The 20,264-nt window shown below is 43.2% G+C and overlaps 1 protein-coding gene across 1 annotated transcript in view; it reads right to left on the reverse strand.

The window, feature by feature from the left end:
* Positions 1-19,785, reverse strand: part of GRHL1 (grainyhead like transcription factor 1) — a 45,965-nt gene extending 26,180 nt beyond the window's left edge. Inside the window, exons 1-8 of the mRNA XM_079720982.1 lie at positions 19,753-19,785; positions 16,327-16,513; positions 13,712-13,782; positions 11,392-11,782; positions 10,268-10,344; positions 8,675-8,831; positions 8,378-8,489; positions 7,319-7,413 (exon numbers count right to left, since the gene is read on the reverse strand). Of these exons, the coding sequence (XP_079577108.1) occupies positions 7,319-7,413; positions 8,378-8,489; positions 8,675-8,831; positions 10,268-10,344; positions 11,392-11,782; positions 13,712-13,782; positions 16,327-16,513; positions 19,753-19,772 (1,110 nt within the window). The 5' untranslated portion in view covers positions 19,773-19,785. The remainder of the gene's footprint in view (positions 1-7,318; positions 7,414-8,377; positions 8,490-8,674; positions 8,832-10,267; positions 10,345-11,391; positions 11,783-13,711; positions 13,783-16,326; positions 16,514-19,752) is intronic.
* Between the last annotated feature and the right edge of the window lie 479 nt (positions 19,786-20,264).

Here is a 20,264-nt window from a genome sequence, read left to right on the forward strand (position 1 = left end):
GCACTAACGTGCAATCTCACATGGACTTGGCACGGGGCGTTTCCCCAAAGACAAAACAAGGATCCAGTCATCACCCTTACTGTTGCCACAGTGTTGCCTTCCCACGCCGCCCACACGGCAGCTTTAGTTCCTGCACGGATTGCAGCGAGCCGGGGGAAAAGCCCCAGAGAGAGAAAAAAAAGAGAGAGGGAGAAACATTCCGGAGGCACCTGCGGCCCATCTTCCCTCTGTCAATATCCCACAAGCAGGGCCTGGTGAACTTAAGGACACTTGCCAGATACAGTGATCGGGCACCTGTTGTCCCAAATAAGTAGAACATTTGTTTGAAATATGAAAATCTGGATGCAGGTGTGACACAAGGCAAACACAAGCCACATTCCAGCATCTCTAGGCACAGAGTAGGGCAGGGGGGCAGACAGGTCGTAAGGGAAGACTTGGCAGGAAGCTGACTTCCAATCAAAATCTCTAATTAGATACTGTGAACTTTAAAAAGCTAAAGAAAAAGTCCCTGAGTAATTAACGTAGAGTTCACTTATATTTACTACCAGATTTGGAGTCTCGGATGAAGAAGATCTGCCATATAAAAAACCCCTGAACTCCCAGACCCTGCATTGCCCTGAAATCTCTACTCCAGGTAAATTCAGTTATGACTAAAAATGTCTGGGCTGAGTCAAAGCCCTCTGGTTTAGCTTACAAGTAGCAAAACTGGTTGACGTGACAGATTTAGAAAACCACTCGAGATGGAATTTCCAGGAAGGACCCAGGAACAGGAGGGTTAATGTGACAAAGTGTCAAAAAGAAAAAGCTCTAGAGAGGACCTCATTGTTTCGTGACATGGGCAGGGTGGAGGATGGGGAAAAACCTGACCTCTGCCCCACCAAAAAAAGGACTGAAAAACAAGTTCAAGTGACAGCACTTTTCTAGTGGCTGACCAGACACGGTGCCTCAAATCCGTTTCACAAGACGCAAGTTTCACTACTAAACCGAGGCTTTCTTCAGCTGCCACGTGTCCCCCTTGTCCAACCAGAAACATCGTGACTCGGCCCTCACCCTCAGGTGTGTGCAGTGATGAATGTGTGCTTTGGTTACCTGCAGGTTCTGAAGGTCCACCGGATTCAGGACGGACCTCTTGCCCAGACACTAGGGTAACACGTGAAACACATTGCAGCCAAAGCCCAACGACGCTCACTTTAAAAGAGAAACCTCCCTCATAATCAGACCCAGAGCAGGTTCTTCAAAGTCAGCTTTCCAATTGCCAAGTGAAGAGTTTATTCTGTATCAGCTAATGAAAAGCATTCTCCACACATTTCCAATCAAGAAAAATTTCTTGTCACTTCCAATACTGATCAAACCACAACTCCCCATAAAGGAATGTGACTTACCTTTCTGGCACCAAAAATTTTATTTTTTACCTTAATAAATATGTATTTTCCAACTGCATGGAAGGACACCCCTGGAGTTGAAAGAATGTCAGTTAAGAAGCCTCCTCGGCTACCTTGAGTTTCTCTAGGGTCTAAGGACAGGACACACGGAGAGTCTAGCCTGCATCTGTCTGGACTCTGAAAGTCTCTTACCTTTGTTTGTTTGTTTATTTATTTTGGCTGCTCTGGGTCTTGCGGCATGCGGACCTTTTAGCTGCGGCATGCAGACTTTTTAGTTGCGGCATGCGGACTTCTGAGTTGCGGCATGCAGACTTTTTAGTTGTGACATGCGGACTCTTAGTTGTGGCATGCATGAGGGATCTAGTTCCCTGCCGAGGGATCAAACCCGGGCCCCCTGCGTTGGGAGCTCAGAGTCTTACCTACTGGGCCACCAGGGAAGTCCCTTATCTTTGTTTTAAAAGTAACAATGCTTCCTGGCTTCCTTTTCTAGTTAGGCCAGGGAGGATACACTTTTGTTTTAAATCTCCTGCCTACATTTAATTGCAATTGCAAGTAAGATGTTTGACTCACCTCTCCCCCCTCCCTCCCATTCACACTGGAAATGTAAAGTTGAGAAACAAACCGAACCTGTCCCTGCTTAATGCAACCAAACTGGCTGACACCTTATTTTACTGGAGCACGTGACAGATGCTTCAGCAGAATGGAATCCCTATAAAACGCCAGCAATACGCTCAGTCCAAACAAATTAAAACTTACTCTCACGATGAATTCCAAGTATTATGCTTAGACAAAACAACAAACTGTTATTAAACTCATAAACCTGTATCCCACAGCACACACACAAAGTCTTAAATTCAAGTTACCAGCAGGGTTCCACCCCTCTGACAGAATGAACTCCGGGAGCCTCAATAATCCTCGGCAGGAACCCCATACACTTTTGCTGAGACAGGAGACAAAAGGGAAAGATACCAGGGCTCCAGCCGGACCCAGGCCCCCCGTGCTCAAGCCTCTCAGTGCTCCAGACAGGCTCTGCATTCTACTTGAATCCTCTTTCTTTTGTAACACGAGCCTCTCCATGACAGAAAACATTTGGTTCCAAAGGACAATCCTGCAGAATGCTTTGGAGTTCCTCCTTAGAGCTGACAGATTCATAATTAAAAGTAAAAGCACAAAGTGCTCTCTCACTGAGGGTTTTCTCCCTCTGGGGAAGGGGATGCTCTGATTTTCTCCTCTCCCTTCTCTGCAGGCCAAGGCACCACGCGGAAGGTGAAACATGCGAAGGAAGTGAACCATGAAGAGATGAACAGCCTGTTGCAATGGGCTCTGTCCCGCCAGAGATACGATCCTGCCACAAGGACAAGGTGCAGTTCCCTCTGCCCGTGAGGATGCTCATCACACCTGGTCCGGAGTACCTCCTTCTGTGGGTCTGATGAAGACATCGGGAAGCACCGGCTTCCAGCATGGCACGGTGGGACAACTCCCGAGTCTTCAGGTTGTTTTAAGCCACGGGTACAAAATCCAGCATAAAGAAACTCAGACTCCACACCTATTCCTTGTCTGACACTGCTCACTCCAGGTGGAGCTTTAGTGCGTGTCTGACAGCAAGTTCTTTTCTGCTACTATTTAAAACACGAAATGTATGAATGGTAGCTGCACCCCAATCCACCTTCTAGTAAGGATTAGAAGTCACCTCTGGGAAAAACATGTTAGATATTTTGTATCCCTGGGGTTTCATTACATCTTTAAAAGGTCTGCTTCGTACTCATGGAGACCATAGCCACATACAGATGATCAAAGCAATCTTGAGCTCTGCTTTCAACTGCACCTGTTTTCCCATTTCCCATATTGTCTAGTTAAGTATAACCACGTTCTATACCATCAAGAGATACCCCTTCCTGTGAGTGCCCCCCTGGATGCCAGGGCTCCCTCAGAGCTGGCTGGCTCAATGTTCACTCGATTCCATACAGAGGTTTCTTGGTTTATAATTTCCTCTCCTTTGTAGGTAAACATCACTGATCCCACAATTAACATAAACTGTTTCCTTGTAGCAAAAGTGGTCTACTTATCCCGGGAATTTATATTAGTGAATCCATAATGCTGCTCTATTAATAAGAATGCTGACACTTTTAAGTATTCCCCCCTGTCAGGAACACCTTCTGTCCATTACAAGGTGTAGATTCTTACCTCCTCAGGTGATCTCATTTGGATGACCAAGCAGCAAACATCTTCCCACCTGGAGGACTAAGTACTTTCTCACGGGTACTGAGCAGGCAGCACTGACACGTTAAGTGCGAACACAGAGAAGGCACCTCAGCACACACAGTGCCTGGCATAAAACCGGCATTCAAAGAAGTTAATTCTCTCTGCCTAACTTCCTTTTCCTCTGTTGATTTTAGATCTTCAGGCTTCATATCACCATCCAAGTCTCAAAGCTCTTGTAAACTCTTAGATTTACAATCCAAGCAAAAACTTATACCCTAGTCCACTATGTGCAGCGTATCTAGAGTTACTCAGTTGCTTGTGGAAATACTGAAACTGGTGCAGGACAGATAACCCCAACTTATAAATTATTTGTGTCTCCAAAGTTCATTTGCAAAGTTTCTTTTCCTTAGAAACACGATGTTATATTTAGGATCTCAGGCCACAAACGCCTACTTAACACACAATACATCTGAACTACAATACCAGTGTTTCTGCCGGGATGGAGCACAGTACCAGGGACATAGCAAGCACTTGGATATTTGCTGGGTAAAGTTACGAATTCCTGCGACTGGGGGCAAGGTGCACAGCTGGCCTTGGATGAAATTTAGCTTCCTCCCACCTTCCTGATGTCTCCCCACGCCCAACAATTTCCTAATCCTCTCTTCCCCAAGTGACCAGTGCCCTCCTATCTTACAAACTGTAAACTTCAGCATCTCACCAGAGCACCATATTTTAATGTTTCAAAGGGAACCGCTTCTTCTCCCTGCCAAAACTACCTCAAGCAGCTGATCTCAGCCATAAATCAGGAGGGAAGAAATCTGATTAAGTTATTTCTCAATGAAATGTGAATGTCAGATAAACTATAATTTGTGTAGATATTTCTGACTCTTAAAAAGATGCCTGACCACCCAAACACATCTAATTTTGTGTGGAGTACAGAAAAATGAATGAAATAGGTCTATACAGTAGAGCGATCAGGGCCGCCAGGGGGGTTGCTTCTAAGATATTTCTGCTTTTCAAAGCAACTTCCTTCTCCCCTGCTGCTTTGAAGTCTAATAACTTCTTTTTTAAACAAGTTTCATAACTTCTTCAAATCTCCATGGTAACAGCAAGTATATGATTATGCTGGCAATGGAGTGTGTACAGGGACAGGATAAGATGAGTCTAGCTTGGACAGTGCTTTTCCCAAACTAGAACCTAAGCCAAGGTGTTCAAGATTCAACCTGACACGTCCTAAAAACAATCACCTCCAAAGAGCAGCAGAAGCTACAGAGAAGATTCTCATGTTGACCCTGGGCTGGAATTCTGGTTTTACTCCTCCTGGCTGGGCCAAAAGGGTATATTAGATATCTTTAATAAGTGGGGGGAGAAGGGAATGCCACATGTCTCCAAGAAACGCTATGTTTGTGGGGGAGAATGAACTGGAATTAAGAATCAACAAATGCCTCCTAAATTAGAACAAGAAAGTGGGTTGCTTTCAAAAAAAGAAGTAAAAAAAATCTATACAGGATTCTGCATGTATATCTATTCATTCTAGTTGCCCTGGGGCATCAATTACTTTCAGTGTGAAAACAGAAAACATCAACTTGGCCAGGGAAAGCAAAATATCTATGGACTTAATTTCAACACACGCTTGAAGCTGATGCCTGATATCAGCTTCAAAAGGCAGCAGCCTCATTAAGAAATGACACGAGCCCCATCTGGGGGCTGGCAAAGGCTTAAAAAATCAAGTCAGTGCTGGGGGTCTGGAAAGGAGAATGAAACTGAATTTACCTACATCAGTGAACAATGCTATTAAGGCTACTTAGGACATGCCTCCGACATTACTTCTCTTTAATACAAACAAGCTGAAGGCCTTCAGAGTAAAACCAGCCATTATCCCTACCCCTCATCTGGACTTTCATTACTCCCACCCTGAAGAGTGACACATCAAACAGACAAAGCACCCTGCCCACACGCAGGGCCCTTCCGCCAAGATCTCCATGTACCCCGACAAGTGCTTATTAGTCCTGACGACATCCCAGCAAAGAAGAGAGCTGACCACTGTGGCCTTTTTATGCTCCTAGGCAGAAAGAGGGGGAAAACTGAGCCAGTGAATCAAGGGACCAATCCAAGGTCACAGGTAAGTCAGGAAAATGAACTCAGGACTTCAATGCGCTTGATCAGCTCCTCCACAATTTCTCCATCGGCCCCTAATGGCAAAGAGGACAAATTTCCCTAGCTTGATTTAAGGACAGAAGCACCCGGGGGGCACATGGCCAACTCTTCTTATAGGCTTCTTGCACGTTGAGTCCTATTATGATATTTAATTTCAGAATAACTGTAACAACAATTGTATAAAACGAAATGTTTACTTTTCCTTCTACTAGCTTCTCTGTAGTGAATTCACTCTTTAATCAAGCACCAAACTCTGGACTAAGCAGCCCAAAGACGTTTGCATAGGATGGAGGTGGTCAGTAGGAAACCTTTAAGGCAATTACAGCAACTTAAGCTTCCTAACAGACTGGCAGACCCCGCTTACTATATCCTGCACTCTTAAGACACACTTTTGCCTTAGACACCACAACCATAGTAAGAAAGGAAAGTAATTATAATACAAAGTTAACATGGGTCTCAAGAATCCAGTTATATGATTTTTAATAGCAAGGCTAGGTGGGAAAAAATTAAATTCTACAATACTTAGCACCTAACTCAGTGTCTTCTTCCATAATTGCTAAAATTCTTGTTGAATAAATAAAAGAGAAAACAGAAGAAAGGTTGAGAAAGGACAGGAAGGTGATGGTAACTTTGTACCTGGTCCCTGATATACAAAAGTATTCCTACAACTGCAACCAACAGTAAAGATCAGCCTGACCTGAGCAACTGCCTGAAATTAATGTGTTTCTATTGTGTTGCCTGAGCTCCAAATTTTAAACTAAGGCAAAAAAAAAAAAAATACCAGAGTGCTAATAATTTAGTGAAGAGACGGGTTCTACTAAAAGGGAAGAGGGCTGTAGGAAAGGCAGCAATGACTGAAAAATCTGCTTAATTTTTCTTAAAAGGCACTAAAACTTCCAAATACAGTTCTCCAAATGACCATCTGAACTGGAGGCAACTCTTCACTTGTCAAAGCCCAAGAGAGAAGAACCGTAAGCAAGTTGTATTCCCAGGGTAGCGACACAAGACGGAGCACTATGACAACCTGTACTCAAGGGCCTTTCTGGAGAAACGCCGCCAGCTTCACAGGCCCTGCTCCAATCACCCTGACTACACACCTGGAGGAGGGAAGAGACAGGAACTGATGCCACTCCGCAAAGGAGGAAACGGAGCCCAGAATGAGAAGTCAGACTCGAGGCCAGACAGTGGCTGCCGGCCCTGCTCCGGGAGAAGAGAACAGACAGGGGAGAGGGACGGTTCTGTAACATCTGGGAAAGTGCCATATGTCCAGAAAATGTGAACCAATGAAAAGACAGAAAGTGAGAACCCGCTGGCTGAGGAACAGGACACAGGGACGGGCTGAGGAGGGGGCCTGTTTCTTCTCCTGGAGTCCTGTCCTGCTTCAAGCCCCCCACAACCATGGCTGTGACCTGCCTTCCTAGCCTCGCTTGTTCTCCCTCCTCCTTAGCAAAGGAGTGAAAACAAGTAAAACTGTAAAAAAAAAAAAAAAAAAAAAATCGGTTGTCAAATCACTAAGTTCCTCCCACTCCTCCTCAAAGTGCCGGTCAACACAGGAGTCCCTGGACTTCGTTACCTACCTTTGCTTCGTCATTAATGTCCCAAGTGAAAGAAATGGCATTATACGCAATCTCCTCAATGTTACTGATGGTGTTGAAGCTTTCTTTGTAGTCAGCTGTACGAGGGATGAGAAAGAAAGTCGTGGTTTCTAGTTTCCAACATGAGATTACAGCAGTTCAATGTAAGATTCAGCTTTTAATATTATCACTGTTGGATACTTTAAAAACATTTTGTTGGGTTGAAAGAAGTTCAAAAAAGGAAGAAAAAGAATCACAGAATTTTTGTAATGGAGGCAAGCTTAGGCATATTTAAATTTATCCCATTTTGTCAAAATTAGGACACTTAGGTCTAAAAAGTTTAAATAACTGTCCCAAGGCCACAAAACTAGTCCAGAGAATCAAGACTGGAACTCAGTTCTTTTCATTCTTCTGAAAGAGAACATGAATATTACCACAGGCAAAGAAAAGAAGTAACACAAAGATTAAGAGCCATCTTGCGATACAGACAGTGGTTTTACATGAAAATTATATACATGGCAAGAACACGGGTTTTCACAGAGCTCCCTGACTAAATGTGGATTTGCACAGGTCTGCTGCTACACTCCAGGTGACGAATCTCTGGGTCTGTGTACAGACAGAAGAGACCTCCGATGCAGCTCAGCACGGAACTAGGGAAGGGTGTGTGTGTTGCTGCACATCAGCAGTATTTTCTTTAACTTGGTGATTTTTTTCCCTCCACCTGATTATCATCTCCAAATAATCAGAATCTCTTAAAGAAGACATTACCCCTCAAAAAATGTGTAGACTGAAAAGCAGGACACTCTTACACGAGCTGGCTCTACAGCTCCTGGCCCCAGTGTCACAGGGAAAGCTACCACATGGGGCATATGTCCTCATGAAGGAAGTAACGTTAAGAGCACCGATTCCAGGAGGCCAAGGACAATGTCTGGAACAGACCAGTAGCTGGCATAAAAATTCAAATGCATTCGGCAGGAAGCTGATCACTGCCAAAAATAACTGGATTTAGAAAACTGGATGCTTGCACCTCTGGGAATAAAAGCAGGCTCCGGAGCCACTTACCTATGTCAATGCATCTTTGTTTAGCCGTGTGCTGCCGCGAGTGCCAGTATTTCCAGTGCCTTAACTGATCTTCCCTGCTTTTGTCCTCGGCAAAAACCACCATGATCACACTCTGTGAAAGAGAACGCACCACAACGTAAAGACACAAATGCGGGAGTATCTTTTGGAAAACTTAGTTCTCGATTTTGCGGTGAATTCAAACCGCAATTTTAGACCTTAATTTAGATCTGCCTCAGACCTGGAACTAGTGAGCTCTGACCAGCTTTCCCAGAGACGAGAACTGAGAGCAGGACTCACTCGGACTTTGCTGATGGGGTGGTGGATGCCCTCGTTGCTGCTCACTTCCTTCAAGGTGACAGGATAGAACTGGCCTTTGTTCAGGTACGTCATGGTGCTATCTCCCGGCTTCTGTCGGAGCGATTTTGAGGCTTCTAGGGTATATTCAAAGTTGTTCCTAGAAAACAAAAAAACTCACAGATCTCTAATTCACTCTCCTGGAAGCTTCTTAAATGCTTGAGCTCAAACTTGACATGCTTCAGTGTGGATGTATGCAGAGAGCAGATGACCAGAAACATCCAACTGACCATGTCATGCTATAAATAGACAGCATTTGCTGCTTTTTCCAAAGTAAATATAATCTTAAGCAACCCAGAAATTCTCAAATCTCTCAGATGTGGGACTACTAAATGCCTACTAGAAAATCTGTGAAGTGATGCTAACAAATTAGAAGTTTGGAGGCAAAGGATATTAATGGTATGAATGAGTGAAAAGCGCTCCAGAAGGAACTCTCACAAGACACGCTACCAACGTGGTATTTACCCAGCAAAGGTTGCAAACAGGAGGCTAGGAGGCCTCTGACTAAATGTGATTTGGCCTGCCAGCACTTTTTTGTTGTTTTTGCTTATAATTTAAATGTACTCAGATGGCACTCCACGGGTGTCTACATTTTCTTTTATCTTATAGCACCACATATATGTTCCCCTGAAGTTGTTTAATAACCTTGTTGGGCCAGGGGTTGGCAACTTACTCCTATTTTTATACATAAAGTTTTATTGGAATGTAGCCACGCCCTTTGTTTACACATTATGGCTTCAGTGACAGAGCTGGGCAAAGCTGGTCAGTTGCGACAGAGGCTGTATGGCCCACAAAGCCTAAAATATTTACTATCTGATCCTTTACAGAAAAAGTTTGTTGACCTCTATCCTAGATCCTGAAGGCATTTGAGTTTGTGACTCCTGTACCTTGAGGCAGGTCTATAAGGCAGTCTCAATTCCCATAAAATCTTAGACTTTTAAATAGAACTTTTATTTTAAAATACAGCACACATAAAAATGCATAAAATGAAATTACACTCCTAAAAAAACTAAAGATGTTTATATATAACTTGGAAAATATTGATATTTCCAGAGTGAGATGCAATTTTGTGATGTATAAAAGAGGTTGTCAGCCCAGTAAACAGTTGACTTCATTTATTTTATCATTAGTGAGACTAATAAAAATATAAAAGCCTTTATCCACCTGATGTTATTCCTAAATTCTCACAGAATTATACACTTTTGGAAACAGAAGGGACCTCAGATCTAATTTAATCCCTTCACCTCTTCTCTGAGATTCCATTCTACCACCACTACTACTACCATCATATAAAGAAACCAAAGGAAAGAAAAAGCACCAACACCAAGAATTAGGGAAACATGAAACACAGTTCAGAGTGCAAAATTGAATGCACTAAAGCAAATGTCCTTCAGCAAAGATGTCACCACACTAACTGCAAGAAAGTAAAGTTGAAAGCTGCGAAAGCCACCTCTGATTTTCCAAGATCAAATTAACAAAAAGGAAGTAAGTCGTACAAGCTGAAAGTTAAAAATCAAATTAAAAGACAACTATTACCCAGAAACACTGTCAAAAACATAGTCCTCTGAATTCATGCCAGGCATCCGCAGACTGAGATCCGAGGGGAAGAAAACCTGAAATATCAACGTGATAAGCCACAACGATGTAACTGGTTATCAGGCTCACTAAAATCCAACGTCTGGTACAGCATCAGAGTATGTGGCTTACAGCAACCCACCACTCTTTCAAAATTTGTCTGAAACAAAAGTTTTAACTCTACAAAAAATTTTAAAAGAAAATTAAAAAGAAAAAAACATCCATTTATACATCCCTTGATTAAATTAAGACAATTTACATAAGTGCTCCCACAAAGCGCTTCCTTCTTCTCTTTTCCCATCTTTCCCACACATCCCAATTCTGTCCAAACTCTGGAATATGCAACCAAAATCTCATGACTTTTAGGAGTCAGGTCTATTGCTGCACCAAGTTAAGATACAGTATCAAGTCGGCACCGTGGCTCGATGGGTCGGTGCACTTTCCCAGGTTACTATTCTCCTCACTCCGTAAGTGGAGGCGGATGCTCCTTTCCCCCATAAGTCATTAAACACAGGTCCAAACGTCCTCAGCCCCTAACTTTCACCCGAGTGACGTGTTCATCACCACGGAGCCCTCAGAAGTACTTGGAATTAATTGGTAAATGTCACACAATGCACTTGTCATCAAGCTCCACCCGCCTCCCCGACAATGTACCAAGCAAGAAACACTAAGCAAATATATGATAAATCATTTTATATGAAGACCAGTTGCGGGGAGCTTGTTTTGGTCTAGGACAAAAGCCAAAAACAGACTGTGTGTCTATGTCTGCTGTCCGTCCACGGAAGATTATGTATGTGGCTCTCCTTCTCATCCTCCAGCAAATCACTTTGCTGAAATCATAATTGTTAACTCAGCTGCTTGTAAGATTAGCCATGTGCCCTTGATAATAATTTCTGGCTTTATAGGTTTAGTTTACAAATTATACCCATGGACCTTTTCTCTTTAAGAAAAAAAGAAAAACAACTCTTTTGTTCCCAATCCACTGACTTCAGGCTGAGTTTCAAGCTTACATAACAAGGAAGAGGTGGAACCCAATACTTATACAAACACACAGCGTCTTAGGAAGATGCTTTCATTTCCTGTACCTCCTGAACGCCTTCCTTGAAGGTCTCTGAGAAGGTAGAGTCTGGAGTACGCCTTTGAGCGTTTGGGGGTTGAGCACCAGAGCTGAACTGGTCAGCATTCAGGTTCCGGTCGAAAACCACCACACGCTCTGTGGGCTCAGGATGATACACTGCTGGGGGGATCCCCACAGCAAAGCCGTGGTGCTGGGTCTCCGTCTTGATGGAGTGGGTAGGCATCGCTGCTATGGAGACAGTGACTGTGGTGTCAGGAGCTGTCAGATGGCCCCTCTTGTCGATGCCCAGCTGGTTGCCATGGGGAAGGACAATGTTAAATGGCACATTTTTCAGCACTTGCACTCTGTTTTCTCCAGCAGAAATGAGGGGCTGCTCAGTCACGTTTGATATGCTATTTCTTTAAGAAAAGAAAAGAAAACTGTGTTTTCAAACTCAGTGCTGATACAGTTCCTTGACAATTTTTATTTTCCTAATGGCACTGGGCTACTGGGTCCCAGGCAATAATAATAATATACTTGGTAGAAACCAAATAAACAGGAAATGGCACAACACCCCATTACCAGAGAAAGGAAAAAAAATGCTTTATAGTTACAGGTCAAGTAAAATCCAAAAGTATTGAGTAAAATTTCATTTGAAATGCTGAGAACTCAGAGCTTTCCTCTACTATATTTTATTTCCAATAATCCTAATAAAATGATCCTATTGTACTAGAAGCCTGAAGCTACAAACGTGATTAACTGGAGCAGTATAGGCTGGTGGTTAAAGTACAGACTCTGTAGTCAGACAATGTAGATTCAAAATCTCTCAGTCACTACGTGCTCATCTATAAAATGGGGATAATGATGGTACGTATCCTCACAAGGTGGTGATGAGGATGAGACAAGAATACACTGAAATGCATGTAACGATGCCTGACACACAAGGGCTCAGCAAGTGTGAGGTACTGGTCCCCAACCACCACTTCTCCCAGTACTAGACTCACTTGCTTTCCCGTTCACCAAAAAAAAAAAAAAAAAAACAAAAAAACACCCTATGATTACATAGTACCAGCAGATATATTTGTACAAATTACTTTCAGCTTAATAAATATCCTGGGCAACATAAGATGATTTTTAGTTTAGAGTAAAATTGATACATTTTCAAAGCCCCCTCAAACCATATAGGCTGATACCTTTAAGGGAAAAAAGCTATTCGGCAACTTTGCACATTTCAAGATCAATAAAATATTCAAACCTTAAAACATAAGTTCACTCCCAAGACTGTCTTAAAGAAATTTCTTTAGAGGAAAAGGAAAAAGCTATTTAGAAAGCTGTTCATTAAGGCTCTGTAATAGCAAAAATCAGATACAGCCTTAATGTTAAGGATAGCTAGGGTCTGCCTTAAAATACTCTAGCAAAAATAAATAAAATTTAAAAATTAATTAATTAGAAAGTTGGAGAAGAGGGAAGAGTAGATCAAAAAGGAGGAAGTAAGTTGAAGCTGAGTACCTACTGGCTTATACTATTTCTCTACTTTTGTTACATTTGAAAGTGCCTACAACAAAAATTAAAAAATAAAAGCCATAAGCCCTTTTCCAAATTATGAAGATTAAAACAGCAATATGGAAAATATTTATGAAATATATTGAGTAGAAGAAAATCCTATCTGTGAACATAATCACAGCCCCATAAAATGCGCCTGCACGCCCAAACGGCAAACAACTAAACTGTGAGCACAGGGGGATTCTGAGTGATCATTCTTTCTTCAAAAATGTTTTATTCTTTTATTACTAATAGAACACAGGGCAACTTAAAAGGCGCATTTAACTTTTTTTCTTCATGGCTATAAAGTCAAGCCTTAATTTGAATTTCTGAAAGTTTTAACCTAAAAGATTTCAAAAATAACCTCAACAGGAGTTTGGAATACAGCTGAACATACTTTATTAAATTTTACTCAGTTAGGCAGTTATTCAAGATCATTGATACTTATTTTTTTTAATGGACCCCCACCATTGCCTTAAGCCACATCCTTCTTAAGAGAACCTAAAAGACAAATAAGCAAACAGTGCACTCACGTGATTACTAAAAACATCCCTTTGGGTGAGGAGAAAGTTATTGTTTTGTTTTCTAGAAAAGGCAACTACACCTAAAGAAACGGGTGACTTCTCAGCAACAGAATCATAATTAGTAAGAGACAAATCAGTAATGAAATCTGAATTCAGAAATTAAGAGTCCAACTTACCCATCTCTTCCACTAGCGCCTGTTCATTTAAACAAACTTTTGCTTTACTTTCACAGAAACCTGGCATTTTCAAGTGTACTGTTTTACGCTCTACATTAAACATTACCTTTTGCTATGATCTGGCTCTGGGTGCTCAACATCTGGCTTTGCTGTTGATGACCTTCTCTCTCGTGGAACCTGAGATATTAAACACACATGACAACAATTTAGTTCTTACTCATGAAGTAGAGATACAATCCTTACTTTTCAGTAAGCGCAACCATTCACATGTCTACTGATGCCTACCGAACCCCAGGCTCTGAGGACACACGATGAATAAGACAGTATCTGCCCTCAAGGAGTTGACAATCTGGTCACCGGGTTGATATGTAAAAACCAACTTTTATTTAGTTGTCAAATAAGTTCAGAATATCCAAAATTTACTTTGTCATGGAGTTTGGGTTTTATCTGTTAAAAGAAATGCCTCTGGTCTGGTTCTACCCATTTATCTACATAATGTAATAAAGAAGCTACTGAAAACACAACTGGGCTCTTTCAACATCCTCCCTGCTCTTCTCTGCTACCCTTCTTTCAGATCAAACGCAAAATCAAAAGGATCAGCCAAAAGGATCAGCCATATTAACAGTTCACTCCAAGATCCAAATGTTGGTTCCAAATGGTAAATTTCTTTAGATACGTTGGGATTCACGCTGTTACCCAAAGGACAAATCAAACTCTGTTGGGTCTATTCCTTTTGTGATTCTGCTCCTCTTTGCATAGGAGGTGACAGCAGGCAAACATTACTGGGTGTACTGCAGACATCAACCCAGCTGAGACTTATTCCCAACATGTACTCCAAAACCGCTAAGACGTTTGAAACTGGTTTTCAATGTGAACGTAGAAATTCTATTCCTACATTCTTATTCTACCCTTAAAGACAAAATAAATTATTGTTTCACGTATTAACAACATGCTTTTAAAGCTTTACCAAAGTTATTATATAAAAATGACTGATAGTTACACCCAAAGAATTGAAACAAATAAGTCAGTTTATTTAAAAAGGAAAATAAATAACCCTACAGCTATTGCAGGAAGGCTGACATACAGTACTACTAAGATTGCCACCCTTAATGGACAGACATGAGGATTTATCTCCTCCTAAGATGTAAAATACTTTTAGGATGACCCTTTATTTAAAATACACACACATACAACCACTGCAATTAGTGTTATTACATAGGTCTTTCTGGCACTAAACTTGTTGGGTTTCTCCCATTCTCAAAAGTTTCAATTAAAAATATGTAACTTCAAACTTCATAATTAATACTTAGAAACTTATGGTTTTACACCGAGTCAATAAAACAAGCCATAAGAAGAACAGATAATATAAGTTCTACTTCAAAGGAACCCTTTGTGGCACACGTCCCAGGCAAGGGTTTCTTCTAGCATCCTTGGTTACTGTGCAAGTTTCCATTCATATTTAAGGGAAAAAAACTTACCTCAGACCTCAAACACAAGCTGGACACATGGCCTCATACCAGAAAACAATTAAATCAATTAAATCTTTTGTTTAGGTCATCCCCCCCCCCATTTTGATAATCAAACTATCTTCTTTGTTTTTTACCCTCTGCATTTTTTTGTATTCAGAGAAGAATACAGTGTCAGAATGTAACAGAGGGCAGGCAACTGGTGAATCTGGGTGAGAGTATCTGGGAGTTAATTATCTTGTTATTCTAAGTTTTCTATAGGTTTGAACGTTTCAAAAACAAAGAGACGGTAAAAAATAAGCTGTAATATTAGCCATTCCTGGGCTGTACCTTACAGTTCATATATATACGGGCTATGGGTCAGAGAGAAGAATGCCAGAGTGAACCCAGCAAGCAGAGCCTGTCCCCCACAGGACAGCAAGGCACACTGAGCGGGGGGCTAGGGCACAACCTGAAACCCTGGCTGCAACACGTACTAGTTGTGTGACCTGAGAATCTTATTTTTATCATCTGCAAAACAGGGATAATAGCACATATTTTCCAGGGCTGCTGGAGGGATGAGAAATCACATTCATTCTGGTAACGTTGGCTAGCACAATACAGGTAATCAGTAAGTGGTAGTAGTATTATTAGGATAATGATGATGGTACAGATCAGGGGTGTCATCTCCAGATATGAACACCATGTAAAACTCCAGGCGGAGAACAGGCTGTGTTTAACTAAGACTAATCCAAATTTCTAGGAACAGGCAACAAAATATATCCTGACCTTAGAACTAGAAAGTCCAAGGCTAGAAAATACGGGTTTTGTTTTTTTCATGAATCCCACAATCAAATCAAATCAAATGCTCTGTAATATCATTTAGGGAAAAGGAAACCACTCTGACTACATAGGAATAGAGGTTAGAGCACAGGTCAATGAACCAATGTCCACTCTTGATGGCACTAAGAACTACCTTTGGAAAAATGATCAATCTCATTAAGGCACAGGTAACATCTTCTTTTATGGGAGCTTCACCTTTCAGATAGAGCCAGAACAGCTGGCTACTTTACACATTTTAAAAGTGACCCGTTGATTCTATGATTGTAGATTTTCAGCTTTGAACCACAGTAAGTCAAAGTACTCATTAAACTACTTATAGCCACTACAGAAGCAACCTGCATTACATTCTACCAGCAAATTACTGTTTTATATGCTGTTGAATCAAGTGTGCCTTGGACTGCTGTCAGGGCTTTTAAACAGCAGGCAACCCCACCTTGTAGTAGTCATAGAGCAAGCCCAGCGCAGCTGCACTGTCTTCATCTCCATTGATGCTCATCATCGCTTTGGTGGCTGCGGTGAGAGGGTTTTCCAGGAAAGACTTCCAGGCTTCATCCTCACTAGTGTAGGAACGACGCTGTGGATAAAGTGCTTCATTCTGAAGAACCAACACTGGCCGTTTGCTTAGGAGAAATTTTTTTAAAAAGAAAAAAAAAATATATATATATATATATATCACATCTTTTTCTACTGCAAGTCATCATAAGCTAATTTTTAAAAAGGCAAACAACCAACTCCTTGATGGTCCAATAAAATAGTCCATTGTTTCATCAATGACCCTAGTAAAGTTAAATTAAGACAAGATCAGAAGACAATCCACTTAAATGCAGCCCAACGGGTCACCCAGTAAGATATAAGGTATTTAGGCAGCCAGGGAACCTGCAGTTAACCTGCACATGGAACCCAGGACGCACTACCTGGCACAAAAAAACCCCAAAAGCAAAAGTCAAAAACCCACTCCAAGAAAATGTCAGGCTATGCAAACACTTTACAAAAACAAACACAAGGACAAAGTAAGGCAAAACAGAACATTCACTCTCTTCAGACATATACATCCAGGACTGTACCCTCTTAAACAGAGTATATATGGTTCAATCACCACGCTGGTATATGATATCTCCCTCTTTCTCCCGGTGATGCCATGCCTTAAAAACTACAAACAAAGTGGGGAGGAGGAGAAGACGGAAAGAAAAAGGGCTACTTGGTTTAATCCTCGGGGGTATAAGAGAGAGTTAGAATATTCTACTGATTACCAGCAGATTGAGCATGGAATGTGGCCAAAGGGGACTGTAAATCAATAAGGAGGCACAATTCTCTGGCATGGGAGTTAACTGTTTGTCGTAGAGATAAACACTTAAGAATCTACAACAATAAATGCAGCCACTGAACAAAAAGAGGTTTTTAAGGAAATAAGTGGGGAAATCAGTTTTTAAAAATCTTTACTGGTTTTTCATACTGGGCAAGAACTGTTCCACTTTAACACTGTAGTTCGGTGGGAAAAATCCAGAAAAATCAACGGAGAACTTAGTAGAGTCTTATAGAAGATTTAACTTAAAAGATTAAAGCAAACATTACTGATTCCAAAAACTTGAAATGTAAACAGCCTCAGTAACTGTTCAGTTGGTTCTGTTCAGTAAGTCAATAAAGAGAAGTGGAACACTACCTCCAGCAAAATCAAGCAGTTTTTTTTTTTTAAGAAAAGCTTTTTAAATATTCAGAGCTACTCTGAATTATCACCATCCTAACAAAGCAAATTAAAGGATCAGTTCTCATTGCAACACACAAATGAAATATGTAAATTGCCTAAAGGTGACCTACCTACTCTAAAAGTGAATGTAGAAAGATTGATTATCTTCTCAAGTAATCAACAAGGTTAGGGTTTGGCAGTCACCCAGGCCCTTTAAAAACAGATACAGATTCAGAAAAAGGAGAACATCTTTGAAAAAAAGGGGGAAAAAAATCCTACAACTTAATGTATCCTCAGTCAAAACTGTCTTATTTCAAAGCCAGTGTTTTTACTCCTAAAGTCCTAGGAGCTCACATTTGGTAGGAAAAGTTTTGAGGTGGTATACTATTTTAACACAAACACGATGGGCTGTTCAAAGCACATGGTTGGTTTACAAATGAAGACTTTCCACAAATCTCAAATTTAAAAACAATTATGTAATATATAAAGGGGCATTCCCTGTGCCATCAGGACAGAACAGCTACTGAACCAGTGGTAGCTTGGGGGTGATTTGGTGTCCTACGCTATTATTGATAGTGTAATAGCTACTTCCAGAAGATTATGACAGCACTTGGCTCATTCAATTCCCATAATGCTAGTTTTTCAGCTTCCCTTCTTCTCCCACCCCCATCCCAACTCTGCACAAGCAACAGAAAATAAATATTTTTTTGCCACTGGTTTTGTTTGTGATCACCCTGAAGGTGTCTTACATTTCCAAACTGTGCCTAAGGCCAAAATTGGAGCTCTGGAAATATGCCTTATCTAAACTATAAGTCAAGAAATAAACACGAAACCAGCTGCCTTTTTTAGTCTACTTCCTCATGACAGTCAGGCTGTTGTTAGTCCCTAAAGCCTCATCACTGCCCTCTCCCTGAGTCTTAAACCCTTCATCAATGATCTCTGGAAGACTTCTGAAATACAGTTCAAGCAATAATTTATCTGCATATTCTACACCACAAGATTAACTGAAATTTAAGTTATTCATACATAATAACATCTAAACCTCTCATCCACAAGAAAAGCACCCTTAAACAAAGTGATTCTCAGCAAATAATTATAAAGCTGGGAGAGTTACCCCTCTACCCTGGACTTACTGATCTCAAATACACTGACTGGTCTGGTGCGATTTACTTGGGGTTTTTCGGGGTTTTTCTGTTTCTTCTCTTTTTTGGAGCAATTTTATATTTACAGAAAGGCTGCAAAGAAAATACAGAACTGTCCCTCACCCAGTGTCTCTTAATGTTAGCATCTTACATTATCGCCTCACATTTGTGAAAATATTTCTTTAATCACGATCGCCAAAAAGCACGTTAGTAAGCACAGTGCTTTCTAGTCTACCATCCTGATTTCAAAGTTCCATCCTCTTGATATTTCTGAGCATTGCTAGTTGCAATAATCTGTAATTACCATCAGTGAGGCAAGTGGGAAAAAAAACTCCTGCAACAATTTTCTCAAGCAGGGAAAAGAAAATGCCAGGACACCGGAGCACTTCCACTCTCCCCTCAATTTCTCCTTTCGGAAGTTCTAGCAGCCTGGCCGAATGACACGGCTGAGCAACAGAGATTACCTGAGAAGCTCTCCCTTTCCAGCCGCGGAGCGCGTCCCAAAGAGCTCCACTGTCCCCCCTGAGCGAAAACGCCCCGGTGGGGACACGGGGCTGCCGGCGGGCAGAGCCCCAGCCCGCGAGCGGGGCGCCCCGAAGCTCCCGCCGCGCACCCGGGCCACCGGAGAGCAGCAGCGGGGCGCGCCCGTGGGGTGGTCCCCCAGACCAGGACGCGGAGGCCGGGAGTGGCGGTTCCTCTCCGGAGTCAAGGCCCCCAAGGCAAGGGTCCCCTCAGGGGTCTTCGGGGGAACAAAGGCGGCTGGGGGTGCGGACAGGCAAAGGCCGCGGCGGAGAAGTAGGCGGACGGCGAGACGCGCGCCGCCCGCCCTCCCAGCCTGGCACCCCCGCCTCCTCGCCCGGCCTCGCACCGGCGCCCCCCGCCCTCCCGCCCGCCAGACCTCGCACCCGCCCCGGCCCTCGCCTCGCCCGCCCGCCCGCACCTGCCTCGCGGCAGGTGCGGCCGGCCGGCCGGCCGGCCGGGCAACAGGGGCCCGGCTGCACGGCCGGACTCGCCCGCCGGCGCCCTCACTCACTTGTCGTACTCCTGTGTCATCGTGCTCGCTCGCCGCTGCCGGGCCGCAGAACTGGACTTTCGGGTTGGGACAGTACACCCGATCCGGGAGGAGGAGGAGGAGGAGGAGGAGGCGGCGGCGGCGGCGGCCCCGACGGGCTGGGTTCGCTTTTCTCGCTTTGAGCCGGCTCCGCGCGGGCAGCGAGCACAGGGCGCCCGGGCTCGGCCTCCTATTGGCTGGCGGCGCGCCGGCACGGGGCTGGGCCTCGGGGCCGGGAGCCTGGCGGCGCTGCCTGATTGGCCGGCGCGCCGGGGCGCCGGGGAGGGGCCGAAGGGAGGCAACGGGGCCGAGCGGCGCGGGCTGGGGCCCGCCGCTCCGCGTGGCCGCGTCAGTGTGGCGCGCCCGGCACTCGTGGCCTCCCTCCTGTCCGGACTGGCAAAGCCGCGAGGCTCCCAGTGCGCACCTGCAGCCCCTCGGCGGTCTTCCGCGCTCCCACGGCAGGGCGGCCAGGCGCTGCGTCCCCGCTCTGCGCC

The sequence above is a fragment of the Hyperoodon ampullatus genome, assembly GCF_949752795.1.
Source record: "Hyperoodon ampullatus genome assembly, chromosome: 15".
NCBI lineage: Eukaryota > Metazoa > Chordata > Mammalia > Artiodactyla > Ziphiidae > Hyperoodon > Hyperoodon ampullatus.